Source organism: Anastrepha ludens, chromosome 5 (assembly GCF_028408465.1).
Source record: "Anastrepha ludens isolate Willacy chromosome 5, idAnaLude1.1, whole genome shotgun sequence".
Taxonomy (NCBI): Eukaryota; Metazoa; Arthropoda; class Insecta; order Diptera; family Tephritidae; genus Anastrepha; species Anastrepha ludens.
The window spans coordinates 35,598,913-35,618,137 of record NC_071501.1 but is presented as its reverse complement, the minus strand read 5'-3'; the positions used below and the strand labels follow the sequence as shown (position 1 = coordinate 35,618,137).

Below are 19,225 nucleotides of genomic sequence, written 5' to 3'. Positions count from 1 at the left end.
ATGTGTATGTATGTACTACGTACATTAACGAAAACACAAAAATATCATATATGTTTACGCATAAATATTCCAACAAAATGTTTGATCTTTTTCATTAAACAAATTGTGGTCCCAAAAAGGACCGTTTTTTTATAATAGTTTTCTTATTCATTTAATATTCTTAATAAAGAACGTGGCATCCCATTAGGTGTATTACATTTTTATACATATTACCGAATTGCGCCAAAATTGCTGCTTATAAACTGGTTATGTGTGCATATACCTACATAAACGTGTATACATGCATGCCGACTATACTTAAAAGCACACGAGTAGAAACGATATGGAGTAGATAAAGAACTGTATAGGTATGTACTACATACATTTACGAAAACACAAAAATATCTACACATAAAGGCTATTCGTAAATTCATCACTGCGCTGCATAATATGATTATTCTGCACTGCCACTGCTAATCAGCACACATCTGTTGCATCAGCCATTTTTATGATTTGTGTTTTGCTACTATTTGCGCACAATATACTGCATTGTTGCATTTTCGACCACTTATGAGTTGCGGTGTTGCCAATTTTTGCATTTACGAACAGGCCCATATATATGCATAAATATTTCAATAAAATTTTTCATCTTTTTCGTTTAACAAATTGTGGTCCTGAAAAGGACCGTTTTTTCGTAAGTTTTCTTATTGATTTAAGCACGTTCACCACGAATACGTCTAGCCAATTGAATATCTTTTGGCATAATTGTAACACGCTTAGCATGGATGGCACACAAATTGGTATCTTCAAAAAGACCAACCAAGTATGCTTCACTTGCTTCTTGTAGAGCCATAACAGCAGAACTTTGGAAACGTAGATCAGTTTTGAAATCTTGCGCTATTTCACGAACCAAGCGCTGGAATGGCAATTTGCGTATCAATAATTCGGTACTCTTTTGATAGCGACGAATTTCACGCAACGCCACTGTACCTGGACGATAACGATGTGGCTTTTTAACTCCACCAGTTGCTGGTGCACTTTTGCGTGCAGCTTTTGTCGCCAATTGTTTACGTGGTGCCTTTCCACCAGTCGATTTTCGGGCTGTTTGCTTTGTACGAGCCATTTTTCACTACTCACTTTATTATTTTCCCACACTTGAACACTGTAGAACACTATAGAACACTAAACACTGTACCTATAACAAATTGTATGACTTTCACATCTTAAGTAGCAGTTTCAACTAATACGTTTCACAAGTCCATGTATTATGTAGGCATGTGTTGAAGCGAGATAGATGTATGGTGTACCTTTTGGCTTGGGTATTGTAGTTGTGAGATTTTGGTATAAATAGATGTGCTCTCGCTTCTGTTATTTCATTGGTGGTGAAGTGTTACAGTGTTAAAGTGTTAAATTCTTACTTGTGCAAATAGTAAATATCAAAAAATGACTGGTCGCGGCAAAGGTGGTAAAGGTTTGGGAAAAGGTGGAGCCAAACGCCATCGCAAAGTTTTACGTGATAACATCCAAGGTATCACTAAACCAGCTATTCGACGTTTAGCTCGTCGTGGTGGTGTAAAACGTATATCTGGTTTGATATATGAAGAAACTCGTGGTGTTTTAAAAGTATTTTTGGAGAATGTTATCCGTGATGCAGTTACCTATACTGAACATGCCAAAAGGAAAACAGTTACAGCTATGGATGTTGTGTACGCTTTAAAGAGACAAGGCCGTACTTTATACGGTTTCGGCGGTTAAATAATTTCTTGCGTACATATTTAAAAAACGGTCCTTTTCAGGACCACAATATTCTTTTAACAAAGATTCAAAATTTTGTACAATTAAAATTTTAAACAAACTCACAATTCTGTTGTGATTCTATATTTGATGTGCATGAGTACATATGTACATTCTCATTATACAATTAACACGTTCGCGGACGTGAATGCTATAGCATTCAAATTTTAAAGCCAAGTTTTATTCATTTAATTTCATGTAACTTTAAGTTTTTGTAATTAATATACATTTTAAAGTAATGACCACTTGATTCATTAAGTACTTTCATATAACAGTTAAAATACGATATTCTGACTACAGTTATAATACATGTGTAATCAGATTTAGGATATTACAACTAGTTTCAAAAATAATTGCCTATCTATTTTTGCAGCTTCCTGAATTTTTAAGTGTCCGCGAACGTGTTAAATAGATTATGGCTGTATTTTAACACCCAGGCCTCTAGCCTGATATATTTAATTGTTAAATAATTTTTTTCGCTACATAAATACAACTTTTTAAAAATATATATGTAGTTAAAATTATATTTTCATATTTATATTTATTTCTTTAACTTTGGAATACAATCATACTCTTACTACCTTTGCCTTTTGCCTTCGCCAAGCATACAAGTTGTATACGTGTATGTAAGCACGTATGTATGTACATATGGGAATTTTGTACCTTGCTTTGACATATATTGCAAACTTTTTAAAGAAAAAGTTAAATTTTTTTATAAAGTAAAATAATATTTAATTAATTAAATAAAAAATTTTGTATGCACACATATATATATATATATATATATATACATATTTAAAAATGCGATTGATTAGTGAATATTTGCATTAATATAAAAAAATTAAATATTATATTAAAATAATTCACATTAGTGAAATTTATTTATTTCATTACCATCACTCATTTCAACCAAAATTAAAGTTTTCAATATTCATCAAAATATTGGATTATTTCATGCATCCACCTAACGCCACTGAGAATTGCTCTGGTGATACCATGGAGATATTTAATTTTATTTTTTCAAGCATATTATTTTAAGTAATATATAAAATAAACTGTTCAGATGATTGATAATTTGATATATTTTATATTTTCAATAGTAATAATTGATTTATATTAAGGAGTTTTAAGAAAATCGACTAAAACTAGCGAAAATGTAATATTTTGAGTACAAAGTTTCGACTAAAACACTCGTTACAAGAAAAATATTGACTTTATTCCAATTTAAGTATATTGATATGGAAGTGATACATGCATACTATCGTTATAGATATTCATTTGTTGAATTAGTAAATTCAGTGAATTTTAGTGAATTAAATAAATCTTAAAGTTTGTCATATAGCAGCACTAAATAGCACTGGAACGTGAAAATTTGATTATCATCTTTTCGCTCTGCTTCTCAAATTTTAAACAGAGTTAAACAACATATTGAATTCCAGAAATTATCTTTATTTACCAGTGCTCTATTGGTGTAGTGCGTACAGTGCATAAAGTGAGTGAAGTGTTTAAAGTGAGGTTTTAATCTACAATATATAAATAAAGATGTCTGATTCAGTTGCTGTTGTGAATGTAAGCTCCCCAGTAGCTACTGCTGCTACTATTGCTGAAAAAAAAGTTGTTGCCAAAAAGGTTAAGGCAGCTAAACCCAAAAAGCCGTCGGTTGCCCCTACCCATCCACCAACACAACAAATGGTCGACGCATCAATTAAGAATTTAAAGGAACGTGGCGGTTCATCACTTTTGGCGATTAAGAAATATATTAGTGCGACATACAAATGTGATGCCCAAAAATTGGCACCATTCATTAAACGCTATTTGAAATCGGCTGTTACAAGTGGCAAATTAATTCAAACCAAAGGAAAAGGTGCGTCCGGTTCATTCAAACTATCAGTTGCAGCTAGTAAATCAAGCGAGGGAAAATTGAAATCAAAAGCCGTAAAATCAGCAGAGAAGGTTAAGGCTAAAAAGAAGGCAGCAGATAGTGGTGCATCAAAGAAAAAATCATTGAGTAAAGTTAAAAAGGCGGCAAGTGGTGAGAAAAAGGTAAAAAAATCTGTTGCCAGTAAGAAAACAGCTGAAAAGAAGAAAACTGAAAAGGCTAAGGCGAAAGATGCAAAAAAGGGTGGTGCATTAAAAGTGAAACCAACTAAAGCCAAATCTGCAACTGCTAAGCCAAAAGCAGCTAAAGCAAAAGCAACTGCTGCTAAATCCAAGAAGTCTGCATCGAATAAAAAGCCAGCCGCAAAAAAACCTACAGCAGCAGGTAAAAAGTAAATAATTTACGGTGTTTGTAAGTGAGTTACAAACGGAACCTCATGGTTAATTAATAATAAGCCCTTTTCAGGGCTACAAAATCTCTTAACAAAAAGATCAAAAGTGAATTTATTCCTTACAGTGTGTAGAAAACATTTAAAAATTAAAAACCAAGTAGTTCAACAAACCAATATCATATTTAATAGACTAATGAAACCATATGAACATAGCTCTGGTATTCTTCAATATTAAGGAATTTTAAAATTAATTTCAATGTGCATACATACATACATATGTATGTATGTAGAGATATTAATGAAGACATTTTCTCATTCTCTTTGTTAATTTATATTTTGTGGCCCTGAAAAGGGCCTTGTTTGGTCAATCATTTATATACCATTAGTTCAGTTGGAAAAATTATTTGGAACTGGTATATTTGGTAACAGCTTTGGTACCTTCACTGACGGCATGTTTGGCCAATTCACCGGGCAAGAGTAAACGTACAGCAGTTTGAATTTCGCGACTGGTGATGGTTGAACGTTTGTTATAGTGAGCTAAACGCGACGCTTCCGCAGCAATGCGCTCAAAGATGTCATTCACAAAACTATTCATAATGCTCATGGCCTTGGATGAAATACCGGTATCAGGATGTACTTGTTTCAACACTTTATAGATGTAGATAGCATAACTTTCCTTCCTCTTACGCTTCTTTTTCTTATCATTTTTAGTAATATTCTTTTGAGCCTTACCGGCTTTCTTTGCTGCTTTTCCACTAGTTTTTGGCGGCATTTTAATTTCTTCACAACTTTGATGATTTTATGATTTTATTTTCACTCACACTATTTGTCACTTATTATACCTACCATGTGTCGTGTGCAGGCTTAAGTGTATATTTTCCGACCAACTCTTCGGCGAGACAATACGAAGTAGTAGTACACGCACGATGATCAACAGCACAGTATAAGGGTTGGTGCTCAGCATAGCGAGAAAGTATATAAGCAGCGCACATTTTGTGTATCAGTGAATAGTGTGCTTATACATTGAGTATAATACAGTACAGTGCTTTTTAGTGTAGTGAAGTGAACAATCTATAAGAGTGAAAATGTCAGGTCGCGGTAAAGGTGGTAAAGTTAAGGGAAAGGCAAAGTCCCGTTCAAATCGTGCTGGTCTTCAATTTCCAGTTGGTCGTATTCATCGTTTGTTGCGCAAAGGCAATTATGCTGAGCGTGTTGGTGCCGGTGCTCCAGTTTATCTAGCTGCAGTTATGGAATATTTAGCAGCTGAAGTTCTTGAATTGGCTGGTAATGCTGCTCGTGATAACAAAAAGACAAGAATCATCCCACGTCATTTACAATTGGCCATCCGCAACGATGAAGAATTGAATAAATTGTTGTCCGGTGTAACTATTGCTCAAGGTGGTGTTTTGCCTAATATTCAAGCTGTACTTTTGCCAAAGAAGACCGAAAAGAAAGCATAAAGTGAAAAATATAGGCGAATTATAATTATAAATACCGACGCAAACAAACCGTCCTTTTCAGGACGACAAAATACATTTACAAAGAGATTTAAATAATTTCTCACTAAATGTGTTATTTTTTCATACATATTATCGAATGTGAATAGACGCATGTATATTTGCGCCAAAACTGCGGCATATAAACTGGTTATGTATACATATTCATTCATACATGTGTATACATGCCTACAGACTGTACTAAAAACCGCTCGTGTATAAATGATGTGGAGTAGATAAAAACATGTGTATGTATGTACTACGTACATTAACGAAAACACAAAAATATCATATATGTTTACGCATAAATATTCCAACAAAATGTTTGATCTTTTTCATTAAACAAATTGTGGTCCCAAAAAGGACCGTTTTTTTATAATAGTTTTCTTATTCATTTAATATTCTTAATAAAGAACGTGGCATCCCATTAGGTGTATTACATTTTTATACATATTACCGAATTGCGCCAAAATTGCTGCTTATAAACTGGTTATGTGTGCATATACCTACATAAACGTGTATACATGCATGCCGACTATACTTAAAAGCACACGAGTAGAAACGATATGGAGTAGATAAAGAACTGTATAGGTATGTACTACATACATTTACGAAAACACAAAAATATCTACACATAAAGGCTATTCGTAAATTCATCACTGCGCTGCATAATATGATTATTCTGCACTGCCACTGCTAATCAGCACACATCTGTTGCATCAGCCATTTTTATGATTTGTGTTTTGCTACTATTTGCGCACAATATACTGCATTGTTGCATTTTCGACCACTTATGAGTTGCGGTGTTGCCAATTTTTGCATTTACGAACAGGCCCATATATATGCATAAATATTTCAATAAAATTTTTCATCTTTTTCGTTTAACAAATTGTGGTCCTGAAAAGGACCGTTTTTTCGTAAGTTTTCTTATTGATTTAAGCACGTTCACCACGAATACGTCTAGCCAATTGAATATCTTTTGGCATAATTGTAACACGCTTAGCATGGATGGCACACAAATTGGTATCTTCAAAAAGACCAACCAAGTATGCTTCACTTGCTTCTTGTAGAGCCATAACAGCAGAACTTTGGAAACGTAGATCAGTTTTGAAATCTTGCGCTATTTCACGAACCAAGCGCTGGAATGGCAATTTGCGTATCAATAATTCGGTACTCTTTTGATAGCGACGAATTTCACGCAACGCCACTGTACCTGGACGATAACGATGTGGCTTTTTAACTCCACCAGTTGCTGGTGCACTTTTGCGTGCAGCTTTTGTCGCCAATTGTTTACGTGGTGCCTTTCCACCAGTCGATTTTCGGGCTGTTTGCTTTGTACGAGCCATTTTTCACTACTCACTTTATTATTTTCCCACACTTGAACACTGTAGAACACTATAGAACACTAAACACTGTACCTATAACAAATTGTATGACTTTCACATCTTAAGTAGCAGTTTCAACTAATACGTTTCACAAGTCCATGTATTATGTAGGCATGTGTTGAAGCGAGATAGATGTATGGTGTACCTTTTGGCTTGGGTATTGTAGTTGTGAGATTTTGGTATAAATAGATGTGCTCTCGCTTCTGTTATTTCATTGGTGGTGAAGTGTTACAGTGTTAAAGTGTTAAATTCTTACTTGTGCAAATAGTAAATATCAAAAAATGACTGGTCGCGGCAAAGGTGGTAAAGGTTTGGGAAAAGGTGGAGCCAAACGCCATCGCAAAGTTTTACGTGATAACATCCAAGGTATCACTAAACCAGCTATTCGACGTTTAGCTCGTCGTGGTGGTGTAAAACGTATATCTGGTTTGATATATGAAGAAACTCGTGGTGTTTTAAAAGTATTTTTGGAGAATGTTATCCGTGATGCAGTTACCTATACTGAACATGCCAAAAGGAAAACAGTTACAGCTATGGATGTTGTGTACGCTTTAAAGAGACAAGGCCGTACTTTATACGGTTTCGGCGGTTAAATAATTTCTTGCGTACATATTTAAAAAACGGTCCTTTTCAGGACCACAATATTCTTTTAACAAAGATTCAAAATTTTGTACAATTAAAATTTTAAACAAACTCACAATTCTGTTGTGATTCTATATTTGATGTGCATGAGTACATATGTACATTCTCATTATACAATTAACACGTTCGCGGACGTGAATGCTATAGCATTCAAATTTTAAAGCCAAGTTTTATTCATTTAATTTCATGTAACTTTAAGTTTTTGTAATTAATATACATTTTAAAGTAATGACCACTTGATTCATTAAGTACTTTCATATAACAGTTAAAATACGATATTCTGACTACAGTTATAATACATGTGTAATCAGATTTAGGATATTACAACTAGTTTCAAAAATAATTGCCTATCTATTTTTGCAGCTTCCTGAATTTTTAAGTGTCCGCGAACGTGTTAAATAGATTATGGCTGTATTTTAACACCCAGGCCTCTAGCCTGATATATTTAATTGTTAAATAATTTTTTTCGCTACATAAATACAACTTTTTAAAAATATATATGTAGTTAAAATTATATTTTCATATTTATATTTATTTCTTTAACTTTGGAATACAATCATACTCTTACTACCTTTGCCTTTTGCCTTCGCCAAGCATACAAGTTGTATACGTGTATGTAAGCACGTATGTATGTACATATGGGAATTTTGTACCTTGCTTTGACATATATTGCAAACTTTTTAAAGAAAAAGTTAAATTTTTTTATAAAGTAAAATAATATTTAATTAATTAAATAAAAAATTTTGTATGCACACATATATATATATATATATATATATACATATTTAAAAATGCGATTGATTAGTGAATATTTGCATTAATATAAAAAAATTAAATATTATATTAAAATAATTCACATTAGTGAAATTTATTTATTTCATTACCATCACTCATTTCAACCAAAATTAAAGTTTTCAATATTCATCAAAATATTGGATTATTTCATGCATCCACCTAACGCCACTGAGAATTGCTCTGGTGATACCATGGAGATATTTAATTTTATTTTTTCAAGCATATTATTTTAAGTAATATATAAAATAAACTGTTCAGATGATTGATAATTTGATATATTTTATATTTTCAATAGTAATAATTGATTTATATTAAGGAGTTTTAAGAAAATCGACTAAAACTAGCGAAAATGTAATATTTTGAGTACAAAGTTTCGACTAAAACACTCGTTACAAGAAAAATATTGACTTTATTCCAATTTAAGTATATTGATATGGAAGTGATACATGCATACTATCGTTATAGATATTCATTTGTTGAATTAGTAAATTCAGTGAATTTTAGTGAATTAAATAAATCTTAAAGTTTGTCATATAGCAGCACTAAATAGCACTGGAACGTGAAAATTTGATTATCATCTTTTCGCTCTGCTTCTCAAATTTTAAACAGAGTTAAACAACATATTGAATTCCAGAAATTATCTTTATTTACCAGTGCTCTATTGGTGTAGTGCGTACAGTGCATAAAGTGAGTGAAGTGTTTAAAGTGAGGTTTTAATCTACAATATATAAATAAAGATGTCTGATTCAGTTGCTGTTGTGAATGTAAGCTCCCCAGTAGCTACTGCTGCTACTATTGCTGAAAAAAAAGTTGTTGCCAAAAAGGTTAAGGCAGCTAAACCCAAAAAGCCGTCGGTTGCCCCTACCCATCCACCAACACAACAAATGGTCGACGCATCAATTAAGAATTTAAAGGAACGTGGCGGTTCATCACTTTTGGCGATTAAGAAATATATTAGTGCGACATACAAATGTGATGCCCAAAAATTGGCACCATTCATTAAACGCTATTTGAAATCGGCTGTTACAAGTGGCAAATTAATTCAAACCAAAGGAAAAGGTGCGTCCGGTTCATTCAAACTATCAGTTGCAGCTAGTAAATCAAGCGAGGGAAAATTGAAATCAAAAGCCGTAAAATCAGCAGAGAAGGTTAAGGCTAAAAAGAAGGCAGCAGATAGTGGTGCATCAAAGAAAAAATCATTGAGTAAAGTCAAAAAGGCGGCAAGTGGTGAGAAAAAGGTAAAAAAATCTGTTGCCAGTAAGAAAACAGCTGAAAAGAAGAAAACTGAAAAGGCTAAGGCGAAAGATGCAAAAAAGGGTGGTGCATTAAAAGTGAAACCAACTAAAGCCAAATCTGCAACTGCTAAGCCAAAAGCAGCTAAAGCAAAAGCAACTGCTGCTAAATCCAAGAAGTCTGCATCGAATAAAAAGCCAGCCGCAAAAAAACCTACAGCAGCAGGTAAAAAGTAAATAATTTACGGTGTTTGTAAGTGAGTTACAAACGGAACCTCATGGTTAATTAATAATAAGCCCTTTTCAGGGCTACAAAATCTCTTAACAAAAAGATCAAAAGTGAATTTATTCCTTACAGTGTGTAGAAAACATTTAAAAATTAAAAACCAAGTAGTTCAACAAACCAATATCATATTTAATAGACTAATGAAACCATATGAACATAGCTCTGGTATTCTTCAATATTAAGGAATTTTAAAATTAATTTCAATGTGCATACATACATACATATGTATGTATGTAGAGATATTAATGAAGACATTTTCTCATTCTCTTTGTTAATTTATATTTTGTGGCCCTGAAAAGGGCCTTGTTTGGTCAATCATTTATATACCATTAGTTCAGTTGGAAAAATTATTTGGAACTGGTATATTTGGTAACAGCTTTGGTACCTTCACTGACGGCATGTTTGGCCAATTCACCGGGCAAGAGTAAACGTACAGCAGTTTGAATTTCGCGACTGGTGATGGTTGAACGTTTGTTATAGTGAGCTAAACGCGACGCTTCCGCAGCAATGCGCTCAAAGATGTCATTCACAAAACTATTCATAATGCTCATGGCCTTGGATGAAATACCGGTATCAGGATGTACTTGTTTCAACACTTTATAGATGTAGATAGCATAACTTTCCTTCCTCTTACGCTTCTTTTTCTTATCATTTTTAGTAATATTCTTTTGAGCCTTACCGGCTTTCTTTGCTGCTTTTCCACTAGTTTTTGGCGGCATTTTAATTTCTTCACAACTTTGATGATTTTATGATTTTATTTTCACTCACACTATTTGTCACTTATTATACCTACCATGTGTCGTGTGCAGGCTTAAGTGTATATTTTCCGACCAACTCTTCGGCGAGACAATACGAAGTAGTAGTACACGCACGATGATCAACAGCACAGTATAAGGGTTGGTGCTCAGCATAGCGAGAAAGTATATAAGCAGCGCACATTTTGTGTATCAGTGAATAGTGTGCTTATACATTGAGTATAATACAGTACAGTGCTTTTTAGTGTAGTGAAGTGAACAATCTATAAGAGTGAAAATGTCAGGTCGCGGTAAAGGTGGTAAAGTTAAGGGAAAGGCAAAGTCCCGTTCAAATCGTGCTGGTCTTCAATTTCCAGTTGGTCGTATTCATCGTTTGTTGCGCAAAGGCAATTATGCTGAGCGTGTTGGTGCCGGTGCTCCAGTTTATCTAGCTGCAGTTATGGAATATTTAGCAGCTGAAGTTCTTGAATTGGCTGGTAATGCTGCTCGTGATAACAAAAAGACAAGAATCATCCCACGTCATTTACAATTGGCCATCCGCAACGATGAAGAATTGAATAAATTGTTGTCCGGTGTAACTATTGCTCAAGGTGGTGTTTTGCCTAATATTCAAGCTGTACTTTTGCCAAAGAAGACCGAAAAGAAAGCATAAAGTGAAAAATATAGGCGAATTATAATTATAAATACCGACGCAAACAAACCGTCCTTTTCAGGACGACAAAATACATTTACAAAGAGATTTAAATAATTTCTCACTAAATGTGTTATTTTTTCATACATATTATCGAATGTGAATAGACGCATGTATATTTGCGCCAAAACTGCGGCATATAAACTGGTTATGTATACATATTCATTCATACATGTGTATACATGCCTACAGACTGTACTAAAAACCGCTCGTGTATAAATGATGTGGAGTAGATAAAAACATGTGTATGTATGTACTACGTACATTAACGAAAACACAAAAATATCATATATGTTTACGCATAAATATTCCAACAAAATGTTTGATCTTTTTCATTAAACAAATTGTGGTCCCAAAAAGGACCGTTTTTTTATAATAGTTTTCTTATTCATTTAATATTCTTAATAAAGAACGTGGCATCCCATTAGGTGTATTACATTTTTATACATATTACCGAATTGCGCCAAAATTGCTGCTTATAAACTGGTTATGTGTGCATATACCTACATAAACGTGTATACATGCATGCCGACTATACTTAAAAGCACACGAGTAGAAACGATATGGAGTAGATAAAGAACTGTATAGGTATGTACTACATACATTTACGAAAACACAAAAATATCTACACATAAAGGCTATTCGTAAATTCATCACTGCGCTGCATAATATGATTATTCTGCACTGCCACTGCTAATCAGCACACATCTGTTGCATCAGCCATTTTTATGATTTGTGTTTTGCTACTATTTGCGCACAATATACTGCATTGTTGCATTTTCGACCACTTATGAGTTGCGGTGTTGCCAATTTTTGCATTTACGAACAGGCCCATATATATGCATAAATATTTCAATAAAATTTTTCATCTTTTTCGTTTAACAAATTGTGGTCCTGAAAAGGACCGTTTTTTCGTAAGTTTTCTTATTGATTTAAGCACGTTCACCACGAATACGTCTAGCCAATTGAATATCTTTTGGCATAATTGTAACACGCTTAGCATGGATGGCACACAAATTGGTATCTTCAAAAAGACCAACCAAGTATGCTTCACTTGCTTCTTGTAGAGCCATAACAGCAGAACTTTGGAAACGTAGATCAGTTTTGAAATCTTGCGCTATTTCACGAACCAAGCGCTGGAATGGCAATTTGCGTATCAATAATTCGGTACTCTTTTGATAGCGACGAATTTCACGCAACGCCACTGTACCTGGACGATAACGATGTGGCTTTTTAACTCCACCAGTTGCTGGTGCACTTTTGCGTGCAGCTTTTGTCGCCAATTGTTTACGTGGTGCCTTTCCACCAGTCGATTTTCGGGCTGTTTGCTTTGTACGAGCCATTTTTCACTACTCACTTTATTATTTTCCCACACTTGAACACTGTAGAACACTATAGAACACTAAACACTGTACCTATAACAAATTGTATGACTTTCACATCTTAAGTAGCAGTTTCAACTAATACGTTTCACAAGTCCATGTATTATGTAGGCATGTGTTGAAGCGAGATAGATGTATGGTGTACCTTTTGGCTTGGGTATTGTAGTTGTGAGATTTTGGTATAAATAGATGTGCTCTCGCTTCTGTTATTTCATTGGTGGTGAAGTGTTACAGTGTTAAAGTGTTAAATTCTTACTTGTGCAAATAGTAAATATCAAAAAATGACTGGTCGCGGCAAAGGTGGTAAAGGTTTGGGAAAAGGTGGAGCCAAACGCCATCGCAAAGTTTTACGTGATAACATCCAAGGTATCACTAAACCAGCTATTCGACGTTTAGCTCGTCGTGGTGGTGTAAAACGTATATCTGGTTTGATATATGAAGAAACTCGTGGTGTTTTAAAAGTATTTTTGGAGAATGTTATCCGTGATGCAGTTACCTATACTGAACATGCCAAAAGGAAAACAGTTACAGCTATGGATGTTGTGTACGCTTTAAAGAGACAAGGCCGTACTTTATACGGTTTCGGCGGTTAAATAATTTCTTGCGTACATATTTAAAAAACGGTCCTTTTCAGGACCACAATATTCTTTTAACAAAGATTCAAAATTTTGTACAATTAAAATTTTAAACAAACTCACAATTCTGTTGTGATTCTATATTTGATGTGCATGAGTACATATGTACATTCTCATTATACAATTAACACGTTCGCGGACGTGAATGCTATAGCATTCAAATTTTAAAGCCAAGTTTTATTCATTTAATTTCATGTAACTTTAAGTTTTTGTAATTAATATACATTTTAAAGTAATGACCACTTGATTCATTAAGTACTTTCATATAACAGTTAAAATACGATATTCTGACTACAGTTATAATACATGTGTAATCAGATTTAGGATATTACAACTAGTTTCAAAAATAATTGCCTATCTATTTTTGCAGCTTCCTGAATTTTTAAGTGTCCGCGAACGTGTTAAATAGATTATGGCTGTATTTTAACACCCAGGCCTCTAGCCTGATATATTTAATTGTTAAATAATTTTTTTCGCTACATAAATACAACTTTTTAAAAATATATATGTAGTTAAAATTATATTTTCATATTTATATTTATTTCTTTAACTTTGGAATACAATCATACTCTTACTACCTTTGCCTTTTGCCTTCGCCAAGCATACAAGTTGTATACGTGTATGTAAGCACGTATGTATGTACATATGGGAATTTTGTACCTTGCTTTGACATATATTGCAAACTTTTTAAAGAAAAAGTTAAATTTTTTTATAAAGTAAAATAATATTTAATTAATTAAATAAAAAATTTTGTATGCACACATATATATATATATATATATATATACATATTTAAAAATGCGATTGATTAGTGAATATTTGCATTAATATAAAAAAATTAAATATTATATTAAAATAATTCACATTAGTGAAATTTATTTATTTCATTACCATCACTCATTTCAACCAAAATTAAAGTTTTCAATATTCATCAAAATATTGGATTATTTCATGCATCCACCTAACGCCACTGAGAATTGCTCTGGTGATACCATGGAGATATTTAATTTTATTTTTTCAAGCATATTATTTTAAGTAATATATAAAATAAACTGTTCAGATGATTGATAATTTGATATATTTTATATTTTCAATAGTAATAATTGATTTATATTAAGGAGTTTTAAGAAAATCGACTAAAACTAGCGAAAATGTAATATTTTGAGTACAAAGTTTCGACTAAAACACTCGTTACAAGAAAAATATTGACTTTATTCCAATTTAAGTATATTGATATGGAAGTGATACATGCATACTATCGTTATAGATATTCATTTGTTGAATTAGTAAATTCAGTGAATTTTAGTGAATTAAATAAATCTTAAAGTTTGTCATATAGCAGCACTAAATAGCACTGGAACGTGAAAATTTGATTATCATCTTTTCGCTCTGCTTCTCAAATTTTAAACAGAGTTAAACAACATATTGAATTCCAGAAATTATCTTTATTTACCAGTGCTCTATTGGTGTAGTGCGTACAGTGCATAAAGTGAGTGAAGTGTTTAAAGTGAGGTTTTAATCTACAATATATAAATAAAGATGTCTGATTCAGTTGCTGTTGTGAATGTAAGCTCCCCAGTAGCTACTGCTGCTACTATTGCTGAAAAAAAAGTTGTTGCCAAAAAGGTTAAGGCAGCTAAACCCAAAAAGCCGTCGGTTGCCCCTACCCATCCACCAACACAACAAATGGTCGACGCATCAATTAAGAATTTAAAGGAACGTGGCGGTTCATCACTTTTGGCGATTAAGAAATATATTAGTGCGACATACAAATGTGATGCCCAAAAATTGGCACCATTCATTAAACGCTATTTGAAATCGGCTGTTACAAGTGGCAAATTAATTCAAACCAAAGGAAAAGGTGCGTCCGGTTCATTCAAACTATCAGTTGCAGCTAGTAAATCAAGCGAGGGAAAATTGAAATCAAAAGCCGTAAAATCAGCAGAGAAGGTTAAGGCTAAAAAGAAGGCAGCAGATAGTGGTGCATCAAAGAAAAAATCATTGAGTAAAGTTAAAAAGGCGGCAAGTGGTGAGAAAAAGGTAAAAAAATCTGTTGCCAGTAAGAAAACAGCTGAAAAGAAGAAAACTGAAAAGGCTAAGGCGAAAGATGCAAAAAAGGGTGGTGCATTAAAAGTGAAACCAACTAAAGCCAAATCTGCAACTGCTAAGCCAAAAGCAGCTAAAGCAAAAGCAACTGCTGCTAAATCCAAGAAGTCTGCATCGAATAAAAAGCCAGCCGCAAAAAAACCTACAGCAGCAGGTAAAAAGTAAATAATTTACGGTGTTTGTAAGTGAGTTACAAACGGAACCTCATGGTTAATTAATAATAAGCCCTTTTCAGGGCTACAAAATCTCTTAACAAAAAGATCAAAAGTGAATTTATTCCTTACAGTGTGTAGAAAACATTTAAAAATTAAAAACCAAGTAGTTCAACAAACCAATATCATATTTAATAGACTAATGAAACCATATGAACATAGCTCTGGTATTCTTCAATATTAAGGAATTTTAAAATTAATTTCAATGTGCATACATACATACATATGTATGTATGTAGAGATATTAATGAAGACATTTTCTCATTCTCTTTGTTAATTTATATTTTGTGGCCCTGAAAAGGGCCTTGTTTGGTCAATCATTTATATACCATTAGTTCAGTTGGAAAAATTATTTGGAACTGGTATATTTGGTAACAGCTTTGGTACCTTCACTGACGGCATGTTTGGCCAATTCACCGGGCAAGAGTAAACGTACAGCAGTTTGAATTTCGCGACTGGTGATGGTTGAACGTTTGTTATAGTGAGCTAAACGCGACGCTTCCGCAGCAATGCGCTCAAAGATGTCATTCACAAAACTATTCATAATGCTCATGGCCTTGGATGAAATACCGGTATCAGGATGTACTTGTTTCAACACTTTATAGATGTAGATAGCATAACTTTCCTTCCTCTTACGCTTCTTTTTCTTATCATTTTTAGTAATATTCTTTTGAGCCTTACCGGCTTTCTTTGCTGCTTTTCCACTAGTTTTTGGCGGCATTTTAATTTCTTCACAACTTTGATGATTTTATGATTTTATTTTCACTCACACTATTTGTCACTTATTATACCTACCATGTGTCGTGTGCAGGCTTAAGTGTATATTTTCCGACCAACTCTTCGGCGAGACAATACGAAGTAGTAGTACACGCACGATGATCAACAGCACAGTATAAGGGTTGGTGCTCAGCATAGCGAGAAAGTATATAAGCAGCGCACATTTTGTGTATCAGTGAATAGTGTGCTTATACATTGAGTATAATACAGTACAGTGCTTTTTAGTGTAGTGAAGTGAACAATCTATAAGAGTGAAAATGTCAGGTCGCGGTAAAGGTGGTAAAGTTAAGGGAAAGGCAAAGTCCCGTTCAAATCGTGCTGGTCTTCAATTTCCAGTTGGTCGTATTCATCGTTTGTTGCGCAAAGGCAATTATGCTGAGCGTGTTGGTGCCGGTGCTCCAGTTTATCTAGCTGCAGTTATGGAATATTTAGCAGCTGAAGTTCTTGAATTGGCTGGTAATGCTGCTCGTGATAACAAAAAGACAAGAATCATCCCACGTCATTTACAATTGGCCATCCGCAACGATGAAGAATTGAATAAATTGTTGTCCGGTGTAACTATTGCTCAAGGTGGTGTTTTGCCTAATATTCAAGCTGTACTTTTGCCAAAGAAGACCGAAAAGAAAGCATAAAGTGAAAAATATAGGCGAATTATAATTATAAATACCGACGCAAACAAACCGTCCTTTTCAGGACGACAAAATACATTTACAAAGAGATTTAAATAATTTCTCACTAAATGTGTTATTTTTTCATACATATTATCGAATGTGAATAGACGCATGTATATTTGCGCCAAAACTGCGGCATATAAACTGGTTATGTATACATATTCATTCATACATGTGTATACATGCCTACAGACTGTACTAAAAACCGCTCGTGTATAAATGATGTGGAGTAGATAAAAACATGTGTATGTATGTACTACGTACATTAACGAAAACACAAAAATATCATATATGTTTACGCATAAATATTCCAACAAAATGTTTGATCTTTTTCATTAAACAAATTGTGGTCCCAAAAAGGACCGTTTTTTTATAATAGTTTTCTTATTCATTTAATATTCTTAATAAAGAACGTGGCATCCCATTAGGTGTATTACATTTTTATACATATTACCGAATTGCGCCAAAATTGCTGCTTATAAACTGGTTATGTGTGCATATACCTACATAAACGTGTATACATGCATGCCGACTATACTTAAAAGCACACGAGTAGAAACGATATGGAGTAGATAAAGAACTGTATAGGTATGTACTACATACATTTACGAAAACACAAAAATATCTACACATAAAGGCTATTCGTAAATTCATCACTGCGCTGCATAATATGATTATTCTGCACTGCCACTGCTAATCAGCACACATCTGTTGCATCAGCCATTTTTATGATTTGTGTTTTGCTACTATTTGCGCACAATATACTGCATTGTTGCATTTTCGACCACTTATGAGTTGCGGTGTTGCCAATTTTTGCATTTACGAACAGGCCCATATATATGCATAAATATTTCAATAAAATTTTTCATCTTTTTCGTTTAACAAATTGTGGTCCTGAAAAGGACCGTTTTTTCGTAAGTTTTCTTATTGATTTAAGCACGTTCACCACGAATACGTCTAGCCAATTGAATATCTTTTGGCATAATTGTAACACGCTTAGCATGGATGGCACACAAATTGGTATCTTCAAAAAGACCAACCAAGTATGCTTCACTTGCTTCTTGTAGAGCCATAACAGCAGAACTTTGGAAACGTAGATCAGTTTTGAAATCTTGCGCTATTTCACGAACCAAGCGCTGGAATGGCAATTTGCGTATCAATAATTCGGTACTCTTTTGATAGCGACGAATTTCACGCAACGCCACTGTACCTGGACGATAACGATGTGGCTTTTTAACTCCACCAGTTGCTGGTGCACTTTTGCGTGCAGCTTTTGTCGCCAATTGTTTACGTGGTGCCTTTCCACCAGTCGATTTTCGGGCTGTTTGCTTTGTACGAGCCATTTTTCACTACTCACTTTATTATTTTCCCACACTTGAACACTGTAGAACACTATAGAACACTAAACACTGTACCTATAACAAATTGTATGACTTTCACATCTTAAGTAGCAGTTTCAACTAATACGTTTCACAAGTCCATGTATTATGTAGGCATGTGTTGAAGCGAGATAGATGTATGGTGTACCTTTTGGCTTGGGTATTGTAGTTGTGAGATTTTGGTATAAATAGATGTGCTCTCGCTTCTGTTATTTCATTGGTGGTGAAGTGTTACAGTGTTAAAGTGTTAAATTCTTACTTGTGCAAATAGTAAATATCAAAAAATGACTGGTCGCGGCAAAGGTGGTAAAGGTTTGGGAAAAGGTGGAGCCAAACGCCATCGCAAAGTTTTACGTGATAACATCCAAGGTATCACTAAACCAGCTATTCGACGTTTAGCTCGTCGTGGTGGTGTAAAACGTATATCTGGTTTGATATATGAAGAAACTCGTGGTGTTTTAAAAGTATTTTTGGAGAATGTTATCCGTGATGCAGTTACCTATACTGAACATGCCAAAAGGAAAACAGTTACAGCTATGGATGTTGTGTACGCTTTAAAGAGACAAGGCCGTACTTTATACGGTTTCGGCGGTTAAATAATTTCTTGCGTACATATTTAAAAAACGGTCCTTTTCAGGACCACAATATTCTTTTAACAAAGATTCAAAATTTTGTACAATTAAAATTTTAAACAAACTCACAATTCTGTTGTGATTCTATATTTGATGTGCATGAGTA

At 33.8% G+C, this 19,225-nt stretch overlaps 9 protein-coding genes across 9 annotated transcripts; 4 read left to right on the top strand and 5 right to left on the bottom strand.

Annotated features, from left to right (window-relative positions):
* Positions 1-666: 666 nt before the first annotated feature.
* On the bottom strand, positions 667-7,039 carry LOC128864633 (histone H3-like). Its single transcript, XM_054104392.1, has 2 exons — positions 6,484-7,039; positions 667-1,102 (listed from the first exon to the last, which is right to left on the bottom strand). The coding sequence occupies exons 1-2, from the start codon at positions 6,883-6,885 to the stop codon at positions 692-694; spliced, it is 813 nt and encodes a 270-aa protein (XP_053960367.1). The 5' UTR covers positions 6,886-7,039; the 3' UTR covers positions 667-691.
* On the top strand, positions 1,365-1,760 carry LOC128864787 (histone H4). Its single transcript, XM_054104546.1, has one exon. The coding sequence runs from the start codon at positions 1,423-1,425 to the stop codon at positions 1,732-1,734; it is 312 nt and encodes a 103-aa protein (XP_053960521.1). The 5' UTR covers positions 1,365-1,422; the 3' UTR covers positions 1,735-1,760.
* LOC128864776 (histone H2B) lies at positions 4,444-4,815 on the bottom strand. Its single transcript, XM_054104535.1, has one exon. The coding sequence runs from the start codon at positions 4,813-4,815 to the stop codon at positions 4,444-4,446; it is 372 nt and encodes a 123-aa protein (XP_053960510.1).
* Positions 7,040-7,147: 108 nt separating the features above from the next.
* On the top strand, positions 7,148-7,543 carry LOC128864786 (histone H4). The gene has a single exon (XM_054104544.1). The coding sequence runs from the start codon at positions 7,206-7,208 to the stop codon at positions 7,515-7,517; it is 312 nt and encodes a 103-aa protein (XP_053960519.1). The 5' UTR covers positions 7,148-7,205; the 3' UTR covers positions 7,518-7,543.
* Positions 7,544-10,226: 2,683 nt separating this feature from the next.
* On the bottom strand, positions 10,227-10,598 carry LOC128864775 (histone H2B). The gene has a single exon (XM_054104533.1). The coding sequence runs from the start codon at positions 10,596-10,598 to the stop codon at positions 10,227-10,229; it is 372 nt and encodes a 123-aa protein (XP_053960508.1).
* Positions 10,599-12,232: 1,634 nt separating this feature from the next.
* LOC128864632 (histone H3-like) lies at positions 12,233-18,605 on the bottom strand. The gene is made up of 2 exons (XM_054104391.1): positions 18,050-18,605; positions 12,233-12,668 (listed from the first exon to the last, which is right to left on the bottom strand). The coding sequence occupies exons 1-2, from the start codon at positions 18,449-18,451 to the stop codon at positions 12,258-12,260; spliced, it is 813 nt and encodes a 270-aa protein (XP_053960366.1). The 5' UTR covers positions 18,452-18,605; the 3' UTR covers positions 12,233-12,257.
* Positions 12,931-13,326, top strand: LOC128864785 (histone H4). Its single transcript, XM_054104543.1, has one exon. The coding sequence runs from the start codon at positions 12,989-12,991 to the stop codon at positions 13,298-13,300; it is 312 nt and encodes a 103-aa protein (XP_053960518.1). The 5' UTR covers positions 12,931-12,988; the 3' UTR covers positions 13,301-13,326.
* On the bottom strand, positions 16,010-16,381 carry LOC128864774 (histone H2B). The gene has a single exon (XM_054104532.1). The coding sequence runs from the start codon at positions 16,379-16,381 to the stop codon at positions 16,010-16,012; it is 372 nt and encodes a 123-aa protein (XP_053960507.1).
* Positions 18,606-18,713: 108 nt separating the features above from the next.
* LOC128864790 (histone H4) lies at positions 18,714-19,109 on the top strand. Its single transcript, XM_054104549.1, has one exon. It carries the CDS (start codon positions 18,772-18,774, stop codon positions 19,081-19,083), a length of 312 nt encoding a protein of 103 aa, XP_053960524.1. The 5' UTR covers positions 18,714-18,771; the 3' UTR covers positions 19,084-19,109.
* Positions 19,110-19,225: the final 116 nt, after the last annotated feature.